The sequence below is a fragment of the Chiloscyllium punctatum genome, chromosome 39, assembly GCF_047496795.1.
Source record: "Chiloscyllium punctatum isolate Juve2018m chromosome 39, sChiPun1.3, whole genome shotgun sequence".
Taxonomy (NCBI): domain Eukaryota; kingdom Metazoa; phylum Chordata; class Chondrichthyes; order Orectolobiformes; family Hemiscylliidae; genus Chiloscyllium; species Chiloscyllium punctatum.
This window is the reverse complement of record NC_092777.1, coordinates 42,939,728-42,960,983: the sequence shown is the minus strand read 5'-3', so window position 1 is coordinate 42,960,983 and position 21,256 is coordinate 42,939,728. Positions and strand designations below refer to the sequence as shown.

Genomic DNA, 21,256 nt, shown 5'->3' with positions numbered 1-21,256 from the left:
CGCTTCAAGAACATTCTCAGTGAAGATCAGAAGGAGAAAAAAAATAGAAATAGTCTACCTTTAAGGATAATTTCACAAACCTTCTGGCGTTCAGAAAAGGGTAACACTACTGCTGGCATAGAACAGGTTTCCTACTCAACCTGCTAGCATTCATTAGTGTCTGGTCAGGTAGAACCATAATAGAGAAAAAGGACATTACATACCAACAAAAGACACTTTGATTTTGTCCCTTGAATTCAGTCTGGCTATAGAAAGTTGTTAGGAGTTCCAAATCAAAATTTCAAAGTAAGTATGCCATGGAAATGAAGCATAATTGATCAAAGCAAACATATCAGAAATTATTCTACATGCACGAATGTGTTGTCTAAAACTGCCAGTAATTCTCCATTTTTCTCCCTTTCCTTTTGAATTCTTGTTGTTCTTCCTAGTTCCTACAGTGCCTCCAGGAAATGTGCATGCTGAAGCCATTAATTCCACTACCATTCGATTCACATGGACACCTCCCAGTCCTCAGTTTATTAATGGGATTAACCAAGGTTACAAGGTAAAAATCATAATTTCAACATGCCTTAAAAACTATACATTGTTGATTAGGGTTCTGTTCAGTGTCAGATTATACATAATGTTCCCAACACTCCAGGAATTAATGGCCAATATTCCCTGTTGGCTGGATAAGGATTGGAGAAAATAACAACTTAGTCAATCTCTGTCACTGGCTATGTCAATGTTAGTATCAGCATTCGGATTTATGGCAAAATCTCATTCCTGCTCCTGTCAAAACAAATCCTTTTGGTAGCTGTCTTCATCCAGAAGCAGTATCACCACCTCAGTTATGTTAGTCTTATAGTTAAGGCTACTGTCATCAACACTTCAATGTGAAGGGGCTATAAACGAATAAACCCTAAAGGGTATCTTCCAATGTTGTACCCGACATGATTTGTCAGATGGAGTTTCAAAGCAGATCAGATATTGAGTGAGAAATCCTAAAGTAAACCCATTAAATGAAGACACCACCACAAGAGCTCTCAATACTTGCATACCCTTGCATCCTTTGAGAAAGGGCAAAGCTTTAAAGTCAGAATCAAGTGCTTCAGGAGAAGTACTAAGGAATACCATCGATGTTAACATACAAAGTCAACCTTTGAATCCTTAAACAATTCCTTTGGTTGAAGGACAGAAACAGCGGTTCATTTATATGCTTAATAGAAAAATGAACTGCCACCAGGGGTATGGCTGGTTGCAATTTTTAAGTGCCATCAGCATCTGACACAAAAAGTGGGTATGTCTTAAACTCCAGTACTTCTTTGCAACACAGCTCACATCATTTGCTTGAAGTCTTGCATGTAGTTATAAAGTGTCAGTAAGTAACACAGGCATTTCTGGGTAGAAAGTTTGAAGCTGACCACTAATGCAAGTGTAGAATAACATGGCAGAGAAAGGGGTATAATTTAAATGCCAAATTCACATTCTTAGCACCAGAAATATTGGATCATCGTCAACATCTATACTACAATTTACAGTACAACCACAAATGGAAGCGTGGAAGGTACACTGCAAAAATCTGAGACTAATAGTTTTTTTTTGAATTAAGGATATTAATGCATTTGGAGCTGAGACAGGGAAATAGAGTTAAGATACAGATCCACCATGATCTCATGGAATGGGTGAACAATCTTAAGGTGCTAAGTAGTCTACGACTGTTCCTATGTAATCCATCATGACTAGCCAGGAACAGATTTAATTCCTAACCGACTTCTGCAAGCAAATTCCAGTGAAAGAAATTCATTCTGATTCATGTTTGGGAGGACATTGTTACCTATCCTGTGATGCAATTAAAAAAGAAAACGTATGTGTTTCATTACCCAAGCCTACTCTCACCTGCAATGTATTAATCTATGCATTTACTGTGATAAAGGGACATATATGCCTCTTCCACAGATTGCAATCCATTATAGTAGAAATGTTATCCCTGCTATAAATTCTAGGTTTTAGAAAGTGAATTTCAAATTGTGCCAATAACAAGAAACTTGACCTGCTCCATTATCATACTTATTGCTGAAGTTTTAAATCAAAAAGCAAATCTTAATTTGTTTTTTAAAAATGCATGTTATCTCTTTGCAGAGAGAAAGATAATATTACAACCAAAAAATGAGTGAAAGTAGTGCTTGTTATAATATGTCAAAGTTAACCTTATGAATAGAAAAACCCAATCACAAAGGCTGTGGGCGGCACGATGGCACAGTGGTTAGCACTGCTGCCTCATAGCGCCAGAGACCCGGGTTCAGTTCCCGCCTCAGGCGACTGACTGTGTGGAGTTTGCATGTTCTCCGTGTGGGTTTGCTCTGGTTTAAAGATGTGCAGGTCATGCTAAATTACCCGTAGTGTTAGGTTAGGGGTATGGGTTGGTGTGGACTTGTTGGGCCGAAGGGCCTGTTTCCACACTGTAATGTAATCTAAAAAAAAGGTTGTCTGAATGAGGCAAGTCAAGCACAAATGATGCTTCCTCATCAATCTTATCAGTTGCTATTGCAAGGAATGTTAATTTATATATTGAGAAAAATTTGAAATGATCCAAATTATTTTCTGTTTGCAAAAGCATTGAGTTCAGCTGCTCTGTTGTTGACCTATGCTATCTGACTATCTCTACTCTAGCTCCTTGCGTGGGAACGTAATGAGGCAGAAACACTAGCTGTGGTGACAATGACTGCTCAGCCAATGGTTTTGTCATTATTTTATAATATTCTACCCCTCTCCTGACTTTTGTCTGAAAATACTTAACCCTTTATGTGAAATGGTGTTGTCTCCTGATATATTGATGGGTTTTTTTTCGGGTATGGAGACACATGACATTGGAGGAAAACCTACTTGGATGAAAATGTTCAACGTGTTCTTAATTTCTTTGTTATCAACGTAACTACAAGATCAAGTTCTGACTAATTGTTTTGAACATGATTACTTCCTATAAGGGGATTAGAAAGTGAGTAATTGGCCAAAACCTAGTTATGAAATTTACAGCAAAATGTTATTGTTTGTTTGACACAAGTGATCCACTTTGTGACATTTCAACATTCCTTGGCAACACAATACAAGCCTGTTTTATATTGGCCTGAGTACTAATACAAGGAGTCAGTGTCCTTTAGGGTGCGGTAGCAATCCTGAACTGAAATCAAAAAGATAAAACAGTTACCAGTTCCAAATGTTGTCAACTCAAATGTTCTTTGGCTGTTTTTGCAGCTCTTCAGATACAGACACGTTTTAAAAAATACTTTTCCCTGCAATTCCTGCTTACTTTACATTCCTACATCCTTCCTCATATCGACAATTGCCTGGATAGAAGATTCACATTTTCGTTGCACCCTCTCCCCCAATGTAGGTTACATGTTCCACTGTAATATTCATATTATAATCGGCCTGACTTGACCCTGTAGCTGGTGTCCAAATATTGAGCAGCCTCAAACCCCATAAACTTCCTTATGATTTTAGTGCCATGTCCTTCTCCACCCTTCAGTTAGTCTTTTGCCATTGCTGTGTGGACTGTCCTCTTGCTGTCTTCCCCTGGCAGTAAGCCTGAGAAGGGGAATTCCTTGTATGGAGAAGAATGGACATAAATTCCATCATTACAATAATTCTGTGATACAGAATGTTGATGATTCAACAAAGGGCACACCAGCACTCTTGGAGAAACAGTTTGTGATTTGTTAAACAAGCGAGGAGTCAATACTAAAACCTTCACATTTCAGAAAACTCTTTCAGAAACTTGTGAAAAGTCATTTTTTATGTGAAGCATTTGAGAACCAAACCAAACAACTTCTCTGTCTATGTTCACCTGCAACAAGACCTGGGCAGTATCCAAGCTTGAGCTGATAAGTGGTAAGTAACATCTGTGTCAGAAAATGACCATCGCCAACAGGAGAGAATCAAACATCTCTCCTTGACAGTACCTTCTCCTTGTTGAATCCCACATTAGATTAGATTAGATTACTTACAGTGTGGAAACAGGCCCTTCGGCCCAACAAGTCCACACCGCCCCGCCAAAGCGCAACCCACCCATACCCCTACATTTACCCCTTACCTAATACTACAGGCAATTTAGCATGGCCAATTCACCTGACCTACACATCTTTGGACTGTGGGAGGAAACCGGAGCACCCGGAGGAAACCCCCGTAGACACGGGGAGAACGTGCAAACTCCACACAGTTAGTCGCCTGAGGCGGGAATTGAACCCGGATCTCTGGCACTGTGAGGCAACAGTGCTAACCACTGTGCCACCGTGCTGCCCACTATGAGTTACCTTTGATCGGAGAGACTTAAGTGGATCAGCTGCAGAAATGCTGTGGCTACAAGAACAAGCAGGGAATTCTATGGTGAGTTAATAAGTTCCTGATCACAAACTCCACATTTCCCTCACAAATCCCTGTCCAGTGTCTACAAAGCACAGCCAGATGCATGCAGCTCCAACTACAGTCAAAGTGTACAACACCATGCAGGACAAAGTAGCCCATTTGATTGACACCCCATCTATCAGTCTTAGCATTCATTCCCTTCACTGTTAGCAGAATGTATCATCTAAAAGGTGGCGTGCATAACTTGCCAAGCCTCTTTAACAAACCTATGACCTTTAATACCTAGAAGAACAAGGGTATTGGATACATGCAAACACCACCATCTGCAGGATTCCCTCCAAGCCACACTTCATCCTGAATTGGAAATATGTTGCCATTCCTTCAGTGACTTGCTGGGCCAAAATCCTCGAATTCTCTCAGAAACCAATACTTACATCACATAGGCTGCAGCATTCAAAAATGCAGTTCACCATCACCTTCTCAAATACAGATCAGGATGGACTATAAATGCTAGCAATATTCATATTGCATGAATGAATACAATGTTGAAAATTTATTAATATTTCATTGTATAGGTCACCAAACACGTTGAGTAGATTTTAATTCATTTTGAATTTTAAGAATTTACATCTTTGTTTTAGTAGTCAAGATTGTGTGAGCAACATCAACATACTTGAGCACAAAATATTTTCTCTAAGTTTATAATTGCTTCCTGCTCCTCAGTAAGAAGTTGCGCCTCATTGTGTGTCCCTGAACCAGGCAGGCCAACTAAATCTCAAATATTTACTTTAAAGAGCCTCAGTTTCCCTGGATACATTGAAAACAAAAATTGCTGGAGAAACTCAACAGTTCTGGCAGTACCTGCCCAGAGAAAACTGAATTAACATTTTGAGTCCTGTGATCCTTCTAGAGCAATAGCTTAGTCTCAGATCAAAAGAAACTCTGTTTCTCTCTCCACAGATGCTTCCAGACATGCTCAGTTTCTTCAGCAATTTCTGCTTTTATTTGTTTCCGATCTCCACCATCCACAGTTCTTTATGCCATCACAGTTTCCCTGCATTCGGAAGGATAAAATTTTCCCAGTTTTTTTTTATAATTCCTTCCTTCAAAACTATGTACTTTTATTTCATGTTCTGTTATTTCTGAATCATTCTCAATCAGGTTTCTTGTGATAATGATCTACAGTGTAATGCTATCCCAGTTACACATTTGAAGGTTACTGAGGGAGGCACAAGAATGGTTGGTGTGGCAAGTGTCAAAAATACCTTGAATTAGGTTAGAAATCACACAACACCAAATTATTGTCCAACAGATTTATTTGGAAGCACTAGATTTCAAAGCACTGATTCTTCATCAGATGGATGTGGAGCAGAATCATAAGATACAGAATTTATAGCAACAGGATTGCAGTGTCATGGAATATAATATTAAACAAATTTAGATAAATCTTTTACAACGACCATGTTAGTTTTGGTTCCTTCACATATCCTTTAAAGCTATCTTGAGAATCTAAATTTTAAAAAGTTCTGGGATTTACATATGAAGGAACTGAAACGAGCATGATCATTCTAAAAGATGAAAGACTTAAGCTAAATTTGTTTAATATTACATTCTATGACACTGCATAGAATCATCCTGTTGTTATAAATTCTGTGACTTATGATTCTGCTCCACAATCATGTGATGAAGAAGCAGCGCTTCGAGAGCTAGTGCTTCCAAATAAACCTGTTGGACTGTAACCTGGTGTTGTGTGATTTTTAACTTTGTCCACCCCAGTCCAACACCAGCACCTCCAAATCATGACCTGATATTAATCTATGTTCTCAATGAAAAGCTACGGATCTTGATCTTGGATGCTGAAAGAGAAAGAGTTCCATTCCATGATGAGTTCAACAAAAATGACAGGAGAAAATCGTTACACCTTTCTGCTTAATTGAAAGTAGCTTTTCCTCTGTTAAGGATTAATGTGTGGTGCATGCTCTGAGTGGGTGCTGCATGTCAATCCACAAACCCTCTTCCAAAGTACTCACAATTTCCCCTACAAAGATATCTGCATCCTTGGGTTTTACCCACATCAATTTTCTATAAGGTTTGAGTAAAGAAATTTCTGTCTGTTCAGATTTCTGAAATTGACTTGTGCTGTAAACTTTTAATTAGATTCCAAACCTTAATATAAATTCTGCAGTAAGCAGAACCACTATCCTTCCTGAATCATTCTGAAAAGTCAAGGATGCAGAAATATCTCAGTGTATTAAAACCTGAACTTAACTCACAAAGTCATTAAATTGAATTAATGAAGTACCCACAGGATCATGAATACTTGCCAAATCCCAATTCTTTAGAAAAATCCTTGGCAGCCTTACTCAATCTACAGCATTCGTCAACCAAGATAAAAGAATATTTGGTCAACTGCGATCCAAAATTTATCAATATGTTATATCATTTGTTCAGATTGTCTTGTTTAGTGCAAGAGAGTCAATGCCAGATCTGACTGTGTAATGTTAGAATGTACTTTTCTGTATAACAGTCAACGGCAAAACATGATTAACTAATGATTTTCAAAGATATGATGACTTTTGATTAACTATATAGGAAAAGTTCATTTTCTCTGGTTGAAGATTCAATGCCATTGTGAGCAGATGGATCAGGAGAAACTCCAGTAAAGTTGTTGGAGCATGGAATGTTTTGCCACAGCAAGTAGCTAAGGTAGAAATATAAAAAACAAATAAACATTTGAGGCAAGGAATATAAAAAAGAGAGCAGGACAAAGGGAGCAGTTTTGAATTGCTTTAGTTGAGAGACACAATGGCTTGGTAAGCCTCCTTCTGTGCTACGTACTTCTGTGAAAAGTGAGGATCAGAATCTTGTTGAGATTTGGATTGTGGACAACCACAACAAGTACAGTATTTCCTAATGTTATGTGGCAAAAGTAATGAGGTAGAACTGTCAAATCTACTCAGAGCATCTTGGCAGTCAATTTAAGATAAATCCCTTGTGAATCTCAGCAAGATGTGACATGATAGTCTGGGTGAGTCACACTTGATTCCAGTTGCAGAGATGAGCATTCAATTAAGCCTTTATACAGCAAAATAATTCAAAGCTAATCTACACTCTCCTCTCTGATTCAATTTTGATGCAGATGGTGAGAAATCTCATCAGTTCTTTCCCTGTGGTTGGCAAGTATGTCTGTTAGAGAATTTCCAAAAGCATTAACTTTTTGAATGCATGTTCCCTTTATTTCCTGTAAGTTAATTGCTTTCCACCGCAGTTAACTGCTGTTGTGAAAAAACTAAGCATTCTAGCATACTCTAGAAACATCATAATTACAAATGTTTGGAAGCCAATCAATTTCATGTTACCTTGAAATCTATTCATATAATAATTTTAACTTTTCAGCTTTTTGTTTAGCTGTTTTTTTTAAATAAAAAAATTGGCATTGATTACTGGATTCCTCCTGTCCATCTAAATTTAAACTGTCATTTTAAATTAACTGTAATTCTTTAAATTGAAACTTTGGACTCAGTCAGAAGGCCATACATAATGAGACACTCCATCACTGAGGAGAGAGACAAAGATCATTTAGTTCTTGGCCCACCATAATTCCATTCTATCATGGTACAGCTGCTCTTAGGAACAGATCGGTGAAAAATGTCTGGGCTGCCAACAGCGATGGTGAAAACTCAATCTTCCATTGCTCAGGCTAATCAATTAATGTTAAGTCACACAACTTAAACACTGGCTACACTGGCTAGGAGTGTATGAGGTACCAAATCTACTGACTGAGGCACATGGACAGTCAGTCCTTAATTTTATTTCACTGTGGATGTTGACATACATCACCTTATTTGCATTAACTTGACAAATGTTAACCAAGACTAATTGTGCAGTTTGAGAAGCTTTTACTACCAAATCTGTTCATAGGTTAAACCTGAAAAGTTTCATAGTTTATGAATGTAGAAATTTAAGTCAATATGGAATCATGGGGCAGCGTGGTGGCTCAGTGGTTAGCGCTGCTGCCTCACAGCATCAGGAACCCATGTTTAATTCCAGTCTCGGGCGACTATCTGTGTGTAGTTTGCCCATTCTTCCTGTGTCTCAGTGGGTTTCTGCAAGGTGCTCAGGTTTCCTCCCACTGTCCAAAGATGTGTGTGACAGGTGGTTTGGCCATGCTAAATTGCCCCATAACATCTAGGGATGTGCCGGTAGGTGGATTAGCCATGAGAAATGCAGCATTACAGGGATAGAATAGGGGGCTTAAGTCTGGGGAGGATGCTCTTTGAGGGATCAGTGTAGACTCAATGGGCCAAATAGCCTCAATCTGCACTGTCAGGACTCTATGATTCTATGTTACAAGGTCACTGTTTATAAAATGTTCTGCAGCCCTAATTAATCCCAGGAAGCTATTCCTTGATCAACATGATTCCAGAAGAAACTGTTATGCCAAGATTTGTTCTTTGTCCTATTTAGAATCAAAGTTTGTAATATTTTATGTAGGATAAATATGAGTGCACCTTTTGAGAATTTTATCATGAAGAAAAGGTTTTGTATTATCTCTTAAATAGACAAAAGTAGTTTCCCCATTAAAATTATAATTTTTATATTATAATTTGCGAATAATGCATTCAAAAAGTTCCACATTGAGGTGTCATCTGTTCTGACTGGTAACAAACTGAAATTGACTGGGCTTTCATTGAAGTTGATCTGTATATAAGAAAACTTGGAGTGACAGGAATTTGCTTGTGGTTGCTGAATACATGTTAGTTGACAGCAGTACTTTCTGAAATGTCCCCTTCTCCAAATCTCCATAATGTTGTTACTATTTCAGCTATTGGCTTGGGAGCCTGGTCAGAGTGAAGACTTCACAATGGTAACAGTCCAACCAAATTTCCAGGATATGGTCCATGTTGGGTACATCCGAGGCTTGAAGAAGTTTACGGAATATTACACTTCAGTGCTGTGTTTCACTACACCAGGTGATGGCCCCAGGAGTCCAGCTCATCTTCTGCGCACACATGAAGATTGTAAGTACTTTCTCAGCACCATGAGTACTTCCAAATATCCATAGTGCAAGGTCCAGAAAAGTTTTACAAGGACGTTACCGAGACTAGAAGGTTTGAGGCATAAGGAGAGACTGAATAGGCTGGGACTTATTTTCCTCTGGAGGCTGAGGGGTGACCTTGTAGAATTTTATAAAATCATGAGGAGCATAGATCAGGTGAATAGCCAAGGTCTTTTGGAATCCATAAAATTTAACGTGAGAGGGGAAGGGTTTAAAAGGACCTAAGGGGCAACTTTTTCACACAGAGGATGTTTGCATATGTGGAACGAGCTGCCAAATGAACTGGTAGAGGCAAGTACAATTCCAACATTTAAAATAAATTTGGATGGTACATAACTAGGAAAGGTTATAAACAAAGGCAAATGGGAGTACTTCAGTTCAGGAAACCTGGTTGTCATGGACGAGTCGGGCCGCAGAATCTGTTTCTGTGCTGTGAGACCCTATGACAAGATGGATGGATTTATTACCCATAAAGTTCTAGATTCTGCTATTTGACAAAATTATAATGAATTGTTCTGAAAATGCCTTGATTTTCGAAATGTTTTAAATATACTCTCTATATTAAATGCAGCAAGTATTATATATAATTGCAAGCAATGAACTTGATTGATATTTGGAGCTTTGTGTTGAGTGTAAGTTATAGATAGACCTTCCTCTTGTGTCAACCTGTGGTTACAATGCTTCCAGAATTAACGCAGGCCAAATAGCTTAAAATATGTTAGGCCATTTTATTAAATGTTTGTATACCTGAGCCACGCAGTTATTATATACTGGAAATTGAGATGGAGTTTCCACTCTCAGACCAGCAGGCTGATCTTAGCCAGGAAGAACACAAGAGAAGCCCAGGTAAAATTGCCTGTCCAACTTAACCTCCTTTGATCCTAGTTTCTTGCCAGCAGGTGCCAGGCCTCTGCTTTATTACTGGATAATGCCATGCAGATGAGACTGGTAATTAAGTGGAATGACATAGTTCAGTCTTGCTACAACACAGATAACCACCATATTGACTAATCTGCCTTAACTAAAACATTTCACCACATAAATCAAATAGTATTCTCGTTCCTGATCACCAAGGGGATCACCGATGGAAACAGTGTTTGCCTTCATGTGAAGAGGAATTAGGTTTAACTATAATACCACTTGAAAGCAAATAATCTGCCAACAATTATGTATGGTGAATTACTACTTGGTGAGTAATGAGAGGACATTTCAATGGGCTGAAAGCACAAACATCCCCAGACTTGATAGCATTTACTTTAGAATGCGAAGATTTAGAAGACATTGACAACCGCAATGATAATCATTAGATAGTGGGAAAATAGTACATTGGATGCGGGTTAATATTGTGCCAATATTCAAAAGACAACAAAACTGAAGGCAATTTTGTCTTAGTTCAATTCCACATGAGCAAATTATTTCTGCCACAACAAACTGATAAACAACAATCAGCATTGATTTAGTTGTCGAAAGTCTTACATAAGTATAGCCTCCTTGATTTCATTGAAAATATGAGAACCTAAATCAAACCCTATGAAATTGTCTTTTGTTTTGAGAAATTTGTACATGAAATATTATCAATGATGAATGATGTTCAAAGCTTTGGGGATTCAAGGCATAATTCAACTCTGAGTGAGAAAATACCTTGAAGGCAAAGGTTAGAAAGTTTGTATCTGAATAGGGTGAACTGTTTAGAAAAGTCCCCCAGCGTTCAATATTGCGAGCTTTAATTTTTCTAATTTATGTCAATGACTTTGATTCTGAACTTCACTGCAAATTAAGAAAGTTAAACTAGGAGGGGCAGTGGAATTTAAGGATGTAGCTTAGAAATTATGGAAGTAATTTAATAAATGAGTGTTCAAACCATAGTCAGTTAAACTTAATATAGAAACTGGTAAAACGTTGCAGTAGTTATGCGGATATATCATGAGTTGTCTTGAAACAGCCAAGGATGAAGTTGAGTATGATTTGGTAGCCTTTGTGGACATCTCTCACTAATAAAAGGCACCAATCAACCTGTCAAGACCCACATGGGAAAGTGTGCTGATGCTGAAGCTCCACAACTGCCAGGATTGTTACAAGAGTTAGAGCTTATCAAGTGACTCAAAATTCCCAGTTTACCCTGCTGATGGACTCGAATTAACAAGCCAGGTGTCCATGCTTAACCAGAAACTATCATTTATTACTAAGAAATCAATTCTAACCACGGGAAAACAAAGTAGGAATTGTCAACTTATAATAGAGTCAGAGAGTCATAGAGATGTACAGCATGGAAACAGACCCTTTGGTCTAACCTGTCTATGCTGACCAGATATCCCAACCCAATCTAGTCACACCTGCCAGCACCCGGTCCATATCCCTCCAAACCCTTCCTATTCACATACCCATCCAAATGACTTTTAAATGTTGGAATTGTACCAGCCTCCACCACATCCTCTGGCAGTTCATTCCATACATGTACCACCCTCTGTGTGAAAACGTTGCCCCTTAGATCTCTTTTATATCTTTCCCCTCTCACCCTAAACCTATGCCCTCTAGTTCTGGACACCACAACCCCAGAGAAAAGACATTGTCTATTTATCCTATCCATGCCCCTCATAATTTTGTAAACCTCCATAAGGTCACCCCTCAGCCTCCGACGCTCCACGGAAAACAGCCCCAGCCTGTTCAGCCTCTCCCTATAGCTCAAATCCTCCAACCCTGGCAACATCCTTGTAAATCTTTTCTGAACCCTTTCAAGTTTCACAACATCTTTCCGATAGGAAGGAGACCAGAATTGCACGCAATATTCCAACAGTGGCCTAACCAATGTCCTGTACAGCTGCAACATGACCTCCCAACTCCTGTACTCAATACTCTGACCAATAAAGGAAAGCATACCAAACATCTTCTTCAATATCCTATCTACCTGCAACTCCACTTTCAAGGAGCTATGAACCTGCACTCCAAGGTCTCTTTGCTCAGCAACACTCCCTAGGACCTTGAAATTAAGTGTATAAATCCTGCTAAGATTTGCTTTCCCAAAATGCAGCACCTCGTATTTATCTGAATTAAACTCCATCGGCCACTTCTCAGCCCATTGGCCCATCTGGTCAAGATCCTGTTATAATCTGAGGTAACCCTCTTCACTGTCCACTGCACCTCCAATTTCGGTGTCATCTGCAAACTTACTAACTTTACCTCTTATGCCTGCATCCAAATCATTTATGTAAATGACAAAAAGTAGAGGACCCAGCACCGATCCTTGTGGCACTCCACTGGTCACAGGCCTCCAGTCTGAAAAACAACCCTCTACCACTACCCTCTGTCTTCTACCTTTGAGCCAGTTCTGTATCCAAGTGGCTAGTTCTCCCTGTATTCCATGAGATCTAACCTTGCTAATCAGATTCCCATAGGGAACCTTGTCGAACGCCTTACTGAAGTCCATACAAATCACATCTACTGCTCTGCCTTCATCAATCTTCTTTGTTACTTCTTCAAAAACCTCAATCAAGTTTGTGAGACATGATTTCCCACGCACAAAGTAATGTTGACTATCCCAAATCAGTCCTTGCCTTTCCAAATACATGTACATCCTGTCCCTCAGGATTCCCTCCAACAACTTGCCCACCACCAAGGTCAGGCTCACCGGTCTATAGTTCCCTGACTTGTCTTTACCGCCCTTCTTAAACAGTGGCACCACGTTTGCCAACCTCCAGTCTTCCGGCACCTCACCTGTGACTATCGATGATACAAATATCTCAGCAAGAGGCCCAGCAATCACTCCCCTCGCTTCCCACCGAGTTCTCGGGTACACCTGATCAGGTCCTGGGGATTTATCCACCTTTAACCCTTTCAAGACATCCAGCAGTTCCTCCTCTGTAATCTGGACATTTTGCAAGATGTCACCATCTATTTCCCTACAGTCTATATCTTCCATATCCTTTTCCACAGTAAATACTGATGCAAAATATTCATTTAGTATCTCCCCCATTATCTGTGGCTCCACACAAAGGCCGCCTTGCTGATCTTTGAGGGGCCCTATTCTCTCCCTATTTACCCTTTTGTCCTTAATATATTTGGAAAAACCCTTTGGATTCTCCTTAATTCTATTTGCCAAAGCTATCTCATGTCCCCTTTTTGCCCTCCTGATTTCCCTCTTAAGTTTACTCCTACTCTCTCTATACTCTTCTAAGGATTCACTCGATCAATCCTGTCTATGCCTGGACATATGCTTCCTTCTTTTTCTTAACCAAACCCTCAATTTCTTTAGTCATCCAGCATTCCCTATACCTCCCAGCTTTCCCTTTCACTCTGACAGGAGTATACTTTCTCTGGATTCTTGTTATCTCATTTCTGAATGCTTCCCATTTTCCAGCCGTACCTTTACCTGCAAACATCTGCCTCCAAACAGCTTTCTAAAGTTCTTGCCTAATACCGTCAAAATTGGCCCTTCTCCAATTTAGAACTTCAACTTTTAGATCTGGTCTATCCTTTTCCATCACTATTTTAAAACAAATAGAATTATGGTTGCTGGCCCCAAAGTGCTCCCCCACTGACACCTCAGTCACCTGTCCTGCCTTATTTCCCAAGAGTAGGTCAAGTTTTGCACATTCTCTGGAAGGTACATCCACATACTGAATCAGAACATTGTCTTGTACACACTTTAAGAAATTCCTCTCCATCTAAACCTTTAACACTATGGCAGTCCCAGTTGATGTTTGGAAAGTTAAAATCCCCTACCATAACTACCCTATTATTCTTACAGATGCTCGCAACCAAATCATTTATGTAAATGACAAAAAGTAGAGGACTTAGCACCGATCCTTGTGGCACTCCACTGGTCACAGACCTCCAGTCTGAAAAACAACCCTCCACCACCCTCTGTCGTCTACCTTTGAGCCAGTTCTGTATCCAAATGGCTAGTTCTCCCTCTATTCCATGAGATCTAACCTTGCTAATCAGTCTCCCATGGGGAACCTTGTCGAATGCCTTACTGAAATCCATATAGATCAAATTACTGCTCTGTCCTCATCAATCTTCTTTGTTACTTCTTCAAAAAACTCAATCAAGTTTGTGAGACATGATTTTTCATGCACAAAGCCATGTTGACTATCCCTAATCAGTCCTTGCCTTTAACTTAACTAATTAAAGCTCTATCCTCCTTCTTGTCTGTACAGACAGACAAGCAAACAAACATAGATGTTACAGGTGCAGAAAAAAATACTGTGAACAGAGTGTGTGTGAACAATACAGGGACAGCAGCCTCCAGAATGCAAAAGAGACAAGGGTCTCTCTCTCTCTCTGTGCAGTGAAGCAATCAAAACTAAAAGATAGCTAGTTCTTCCCTCCCATCAGTTGTTGTTTGCTGTTGTCTCTAACCAGTGACAGAAAAAATGAACAATTAATGTCATACAGGTCAGTTGCCCCACCATGTCTATGTTAACGAACACATGACTACACTAATCCCATTTACTTGCAGTTGGTCCAGCACCAGCCCATAAGATTCAAGGAGCTATCCATTTTGTTTTTTCTTAGATTTTCTTTCTGCCAATCTCCTTATTTTCAGATTCTCTCAGTTTTTTTGCAGAAGTCATGAGAGAGGGTGCAGAGGAGATTCACCAGGATGTTGCCTGGGATGAACAGTCCCTGTTAGGAGGACTAGACTGGTCAGGTTTGTTAGTTTTTCTTGAAGTAGAGGAAGTTGAGGAAGGATCTGATTGAGGTTGTACAAACATCTGATCGGCTTAGACAGAATTGTTTGTAAGAATCTCTTCCGCAAGGCAGACATGCCTAAGATCTGAAGACCTATGCTTAAGGTGAGGAGCAAATAGTTTAGAGGAGAATGTTTTCACAAAAAAGGATGATAGATATATACTGCCTGAGAGGGTGGTGGAAGTAAGTAATCTAGCAACATTTAAGAAGCATCTGGATGAGTACAAGACACCAGGGCACAATAGGCTGTGGACCAAGTGCAAGAAAATGGGATTAGTGTAATTTCGTGTTTATTGATCTGCACAGACATGGTGAGCTGAACGGCCTGTTGTATGATTCTATGAAGAGCTAGCAATCTTTTAGTTTCTGATTGCTTCACTGCACACAGAGAGAGAGAGAGAGAGAGAATCCCCTGTGTCTCTTGCAGTCTGAAGGCTGCTGCCTCTGTATTTTTAATACACACTCTGTCTCCTGCCGTGGAGCCAGTCAGAAAGTTCTTGTCATGCTGACAACTCCTGACCTTCACAACGGGTCCTGATTGTACAAACCAATCAGCAGTCCGTCTCTTGGCAAAACTCGCTCTGCACATGTGATGATCCCAGCTGATGAATCTCCTGGAGAGTTCGACCTCAGATTGAAATCTGAATGAGGCAATTTTGCACTGAAAGCATGCAATATTACAGAGTAGGTTTTAGCAATGAAAGGAAGGTTTATTAAACAAAAAAAAATGAAGATGAATAGAATAAACCAGACAATTTACATGTAGTACACATTTAAAGATTTTGAAATACTCTGTAACAGCATTAATCTCATAAAAATTCTTTATAAATCACCTAAACACCACTATTGTACCTAAATGCACACTTGTACAAGTGAAAACTACCTCTCGGCTTAATTTAAGAGTGATTTCTACATCCACTTCGGAACATCTGATAGCCTCCTTTGGAACTTTCATACGTCCGAGCTTAATTGTTCTCAGCTTCAAGTAACTTATTCCAAATACTTATGATCTGGACCTGAACTCCTGACTATAATATAATCTACTTTTACTATTTTCTCCTCTTCTTAGGAGTACCACTTTACACATTAATCTTCACTCAAGATTTCTGTAGAACTGGTCTGAACTTTTCTTTTAAGTTATGGGAGTTTCCCTTAAGCTTATGAAAGAAAATACCAAATCCAGATGTGTCTAACTGAAACATTAATGCACGATTGATTCCTTTCTTCAGTAATAAACTGTCCTAATGTAAATAAAAACTCATTAGTCTTGAAAAGGCAATCTCTCTGAAACTCCAATGCTACGTGTTGAGCAGAACAAAAACTGTTGAACTGGATAGCCAAAATAGTAGAACAAAGGTTGGAGAAAACTGTGTTCAGACTGTACAATATTACTCTGTTATTGTGCCCGTACATTTACTATGGCAATTGTAACTTCATGTTTGAGGGTCCAGGTGAAGATGCCCGAAAATAATCACTTTACTATTTTCTTCAGATCCTGGTCCAATTGGACATCTCAGTTTCACAGAGATCCTGGACACCTCTTTGAAAGTCAGCTGGAGAGAACCACATGAGAAAAATGGAATTCTCACAGGTCAGACTTTCAGAAGAATGATATTATTGTGTCTTTTTTAGAATGAATTTCCCCAACCTAACTGGACATCTTTGCCCTGCAGCTCATTCATGGCCAATTCACAGAAGAGGAATCTCTTTGGAGATTTTTTTTGGTACATTGGAAGATAAGACGTATTAAGTCGTGCAAAAGTAGATAAAATAATACAAAATGATAGAGGAGAAAAAGCCTGTATGATGTTTATTGATTTTAGAGGAGTTTAATTTGTGGATTGTTTTAGATACATGTCAGGCTAATTAATTTATTGCAGTACTTATATGGGATAGCCATTTCAGACACCCACAGTTTTCAGATTATAGAAGCAGAAAAGGCTGGACAGACTCAGCAGCGCTGGCAGCATCTGTGAAGAGAAAGAACAGAGTTAGGTGTTTCAAGTCACTGTCCACAGATGCTGTCGGACCTGTTGAATTTCTCCAGCATTTTCCTTCTGTTTATTTCAGATTTCCAGCATCTGCAGTATTTTTCTTTTACTTGCATGGTTTCAGATTATGTACTGCTTGGATTGGTATAGCACTTTTTCAAGCATATTTTTATAATAAGAAAATAATTAGCACATTTTAATCTTTAAGTTTCCATTACCAATGAAACAACCCAAGAGAGTGTAATAATTCTCCAGGATTAGTCAGTGATCTCTCTGTTTTCATAGAAAGATACCACAAGTTTTGTGTCTCTGGTTTACAATCTTATCTAAAATTGCAATGCTCAAAATAATTGAATGAATTTCATTTTTATTACAGTTGGATACAAAGGATTATGAACAAATAACTTAATTGCTTGCACTATTGTTTTGTGTCTAGGTTATCGCATTTCATGGGAAGAGTATAATCGTACTAACACACGTGTGACCCACTACTTACCTAATGTGACATTAGAGTACCGTGTTACTGGACTGACTGCTCTCACGACATATACCATTGAAGTAGCAGCCATGACGTCTAAGGGACAGGGTCAGACCTCCTCATCTACCATATCCTCAGGAGTTCCTCCAGGTATGAAGCAAACCTACATTGGTTATCCTGACACATTTGCATGAGTAAATAATGATGATCAGCATCTTCATTATTCTAAAATGATGATTAATTAACTTGAAACTGCACAATCTCATTGGTTTTCATTGATAAAGTCATCATTTGACTTTATAATGTAAATTATTTGTGAAAGTATCCATTTTATACAGATATAAACACAAAATATAACCTTTACAGTGCTATCGTGACTTATTTCTCAACTGCCAAATCCACTTTCCATGTGCTGCCATCAAGTGTTGATAAAGGTGAAATCCAGACAATAAAGTGATACAATTATACACTCATCAATTCACCAAAACTAATTCAATTAAAATTTAACTTTGCAAATGTTTCACGTAATAATTCAATATCCAATTGACATTTTTGTAAGTGCAATTATTAAAAATTGCTTTCAGCCCCAAAACAATAAAGATGTAGCACGAGTGATGTTGTCCCACCTGATGCTCTGTTTTGAAGTTGTACATGGTCAAAAGGAGAACAGTTTTAGAAGATAACTTAAGGCAAGAATGGAAATCCTGAAATAAACAAAGATGGAATAAAGAGTTGAAAAGCAAACATGAAAATTCTTTTATTAAGTACGGTTCTACATTTTGCTTCATATAAAATGCTCTATTAGAGAAACATTTAGAAATATGTTTTCTTTAATTATGACTTTGGGATGTATTATATTTTTCCTCAAGGCATAATGTATATTGTCGTCCTTCACAGGAACATTTTTAGATATGTTATTTGATGGTCTTTTGTCGAGCAGATAAATGAAATATCACTGTCTTTCTGTCAGCAGCTAAGAGATTTATCTTAGTTATCCCTGGTCAAACATGAATGGACAAATCCAGAACTCAACCCATACATTTGAACCTCTGCCAGCAACAGTTAAAAGACTGGAGATTCAACAATCCTTAATTGATTACCTCATAATCAGAAAACAGCCTTGTGAATCATTGTCTGAGAAACTTAACTTGCCACCTTAAGGGAAATACTGTCAGCTTGTTATACTTCAGGGAAAGTGGGAGAGATATACAATTGTGCCTGATGTTATGGAAGTTCTAAAATTCAGTTTTGGTGCTGTACAGATTTCCTTTCTTACACTTTTTAAAACACTTTATTTATTATCACATCATCTGTCTTATTTCAACAGAATTGCCTGGGTCTCCCACAAATATAGCCATCTCGAACATTGGTCCTCGCACAGTAACTCTTCAGTTTAGACCTGGCTATGATGGTAAAACCTCCATTTCCCAGTGGCTGGTGGAAGCTCAGGTAAAGTGGACACAAAAATATACAGTTCACGTTGAAGGGAATGTGAAATGGTGATTATTTGTGAACATTGTGAAAATCTAGTTAATAATTCACATACTTGAGAATATAACTTTAGTTTTATGAATTAAAATTTTAATTGTAGAAAATGGAAGCACCTACTTGAGAAAGTGGTTAAAAAAATCCTCTTACTAAATGCAACTGAAACAAGGGTATAGGTTGTCAGACTTTAGCCTCTGTTTGCACTTGATAGTGCAACGCTTGAATAATGATCTATCTTTAAGCTTGCAATAGAGCCCAGGAGTCTAGAATTTATCAGACTTGGAAATTATTCGTGTGGGTTGTAGAATGAAAAAGTAGTGTTGAAGGCAAGATAATTTGTTTGCCTTTCTGTCCAAATCATCCAAAATGTGTCACATTGCCATGGAGATGCGGATTCAGATTAGAGCTTTGGTTAGAAGATTTTTTTTTGTTCTCTGTGTGCTTACCAATAAAGTTAAGCAGTTCAGTTTGGATTTCATAGCTTCAAGGTTGATTTTAGCTTGGAATATGATGTGGTCCTCACAGAGCCGTGTGAGTAGTTTACTTGGAAAGAGCTATATAAAAGGTATAGGAACAGATTGGATAAAAGCAGTCTTTGTTTATCTAAAACCATGAAAAGGAGCTGAAGAATCTAAACTCATGAGGTTTTCAAAGAAAATTGAAAGATTGCTGAGCCAAAATTTAATGAAAATAATCCCATGCAATTTTACCTTGAGGAATAGCTGAACTACTAAGGAAACTTAAAATAAATTCTGGACATGTATGGCACACCTTTAGGTTGGTGCTGGAAAAATAAATGAACCTTCAAGATTTTGTAAGAAAAGGGATCTATTTAGAGTGAAGAAACAAGAAAAGTTTCATAAAATGAGTTCATAAAATGTGTAGTTACAAACCATGGTGTTAAATTCATAGTGCTTATTTATTGTATATTAAAATGAATCGAACAAAACTTGTTTTTGTTGAAAAATGTAAAATCTTGTGATGTAGCTCTGTCATTTAATTTAGAGATGATGCATTCTTTTAAACATTAATAGCCCTAGTAGAATTGTGAACTTGAAATAACCAGTGAAAAGATTCTCCACTTTAATTTGACTGTATCCCTCATGATGAGCACATTCCTGTCTTTCAGTTTGAGAACAATGAGAAAAATTATGAACAGTTCTGTGTAACTGATTAAGCAGTCAATTAGAAATATTAACAACGTTTTTTTTCAATCATGTATCCATTTTTCTTATGTAGTTGCTTTCAAAATCTGTTACCTTTTATGGCACTGAGTCTTCATCAGTTCTGTATTCCATCATGAGTGTGAAATTGTGAAATGTATTGAAGAGCAGGCAGGTGGGACTAATTTGGTTAGGGAACATGGTTGGCATGGACCAGTTGGACTGAAGGGAATGTTTCCATGCTGTATGACTGTATGACTCTATGTTTATTACTCCATTTAAGACTGGCTACTATTATGACAGTTATTACCTTCCTCCCTTATCTCAGGTTGGTGTGATAGGCGAGCATGAAGAGTGGCTTCTTGTTCATCAGGTCGCCAATAAGCCTGATGCTCGATCACTGGAGGTTCCCAACCTCAATCCATTCACACATTACAGGTACAACTTACTGTCTTTTTTCCAATGCCTTCAGGATTTGTATGGTAACCATGTATTACTGAGGAGAGATAAACATTTGTCTATTCATATTGCATTGGAAATTCAAGTTGGCCCAAAGTCATAACAGATACGTCAAGGGGAAGTATCGCATTTTCTAAAGATGTGATCTAATTACTTCTTTTTGTAAGCTCTCTTCCCTTCAGCTTCATTCCCAGTATCGTCTCCTTGTCATGGCAAATATCTTTCCCACTTGAGAGGATGGATTAAGAAAAAGGTGATAATTCTGCATTTTGAATATGGCTGGGTAATTCATGGTTTATGAGAGCTATCCAAAACGAGGGATGTTGCCTCCCACACTGAGAAAGCATTTCCATAAAAAGACAAGGTCAAGTCCAGGCATTCATCATACTTGAAGTCATGGGCGCAATCCATGTCTTCCCACTGTCTGCTACAAATCACTGAGGTGCAAAAATATCCCACCCCAGCCTAAGGATCCAATGCATTTTTCAAATATAACTTAATTTTGATGGCCAGAACACACGTGCCCTTACCAAAACTGGATTTTTCATACAAATCCACATCAAGACATTTTTCAGCAAAAGTA

General features: G+C 38.4%; 1 protein-coding gene across 8 annotated transcripts in view; it reads left to right on the top strand.

Moving 5' to 3' along the window:
* sdk2b (sidekick cell adhesion molecule 2b) overlaps positions 1 to 21,256 on the top strand; it is a 951,812-nt gene that overhangs the window by 694,946 nt on the left and 235,610 nt on the right. For 5 of the 8 annotated variants that reach the window (XM_072558550.1, XM_072558551.1, XM_072558549.1 and 2 more), the window contains 7 exons: positions 429 to 544; positions 2,653 to 2,718; positions 9,170 to 9,365; positions 16,587 to 16,685; positions 17,522 to 17,713; positions 18,891 to 19,012; positions 20,543 to 20,652. In XM_072558550.1, the coding sequence (XP_072414651.1) occupies positions 429 to 544; positions 2,653 to 2,718; positions 9,170 to 9,365; positions 16,587 to 16,685; positions 17,522 to 17,713; positions 18,891 to 19,012; positions 20,543 to 20,652 (901 nt within the window). The remainder of the gene's footprint in view (positions 1 to 428; positions 545 to 2,652; positions 2,719 to 9,169; positions 9,366 to 16,586; positions 16,686 to 17,521; positions 17,714 to 18,890; positions 19,013 to 20,542; positions 20,653 to 21,256) is intronic. The other 3 variants (XM_072558555.1, XM_072558553.1, XM_072558552.1) reach the window with 1 other exon arrangement.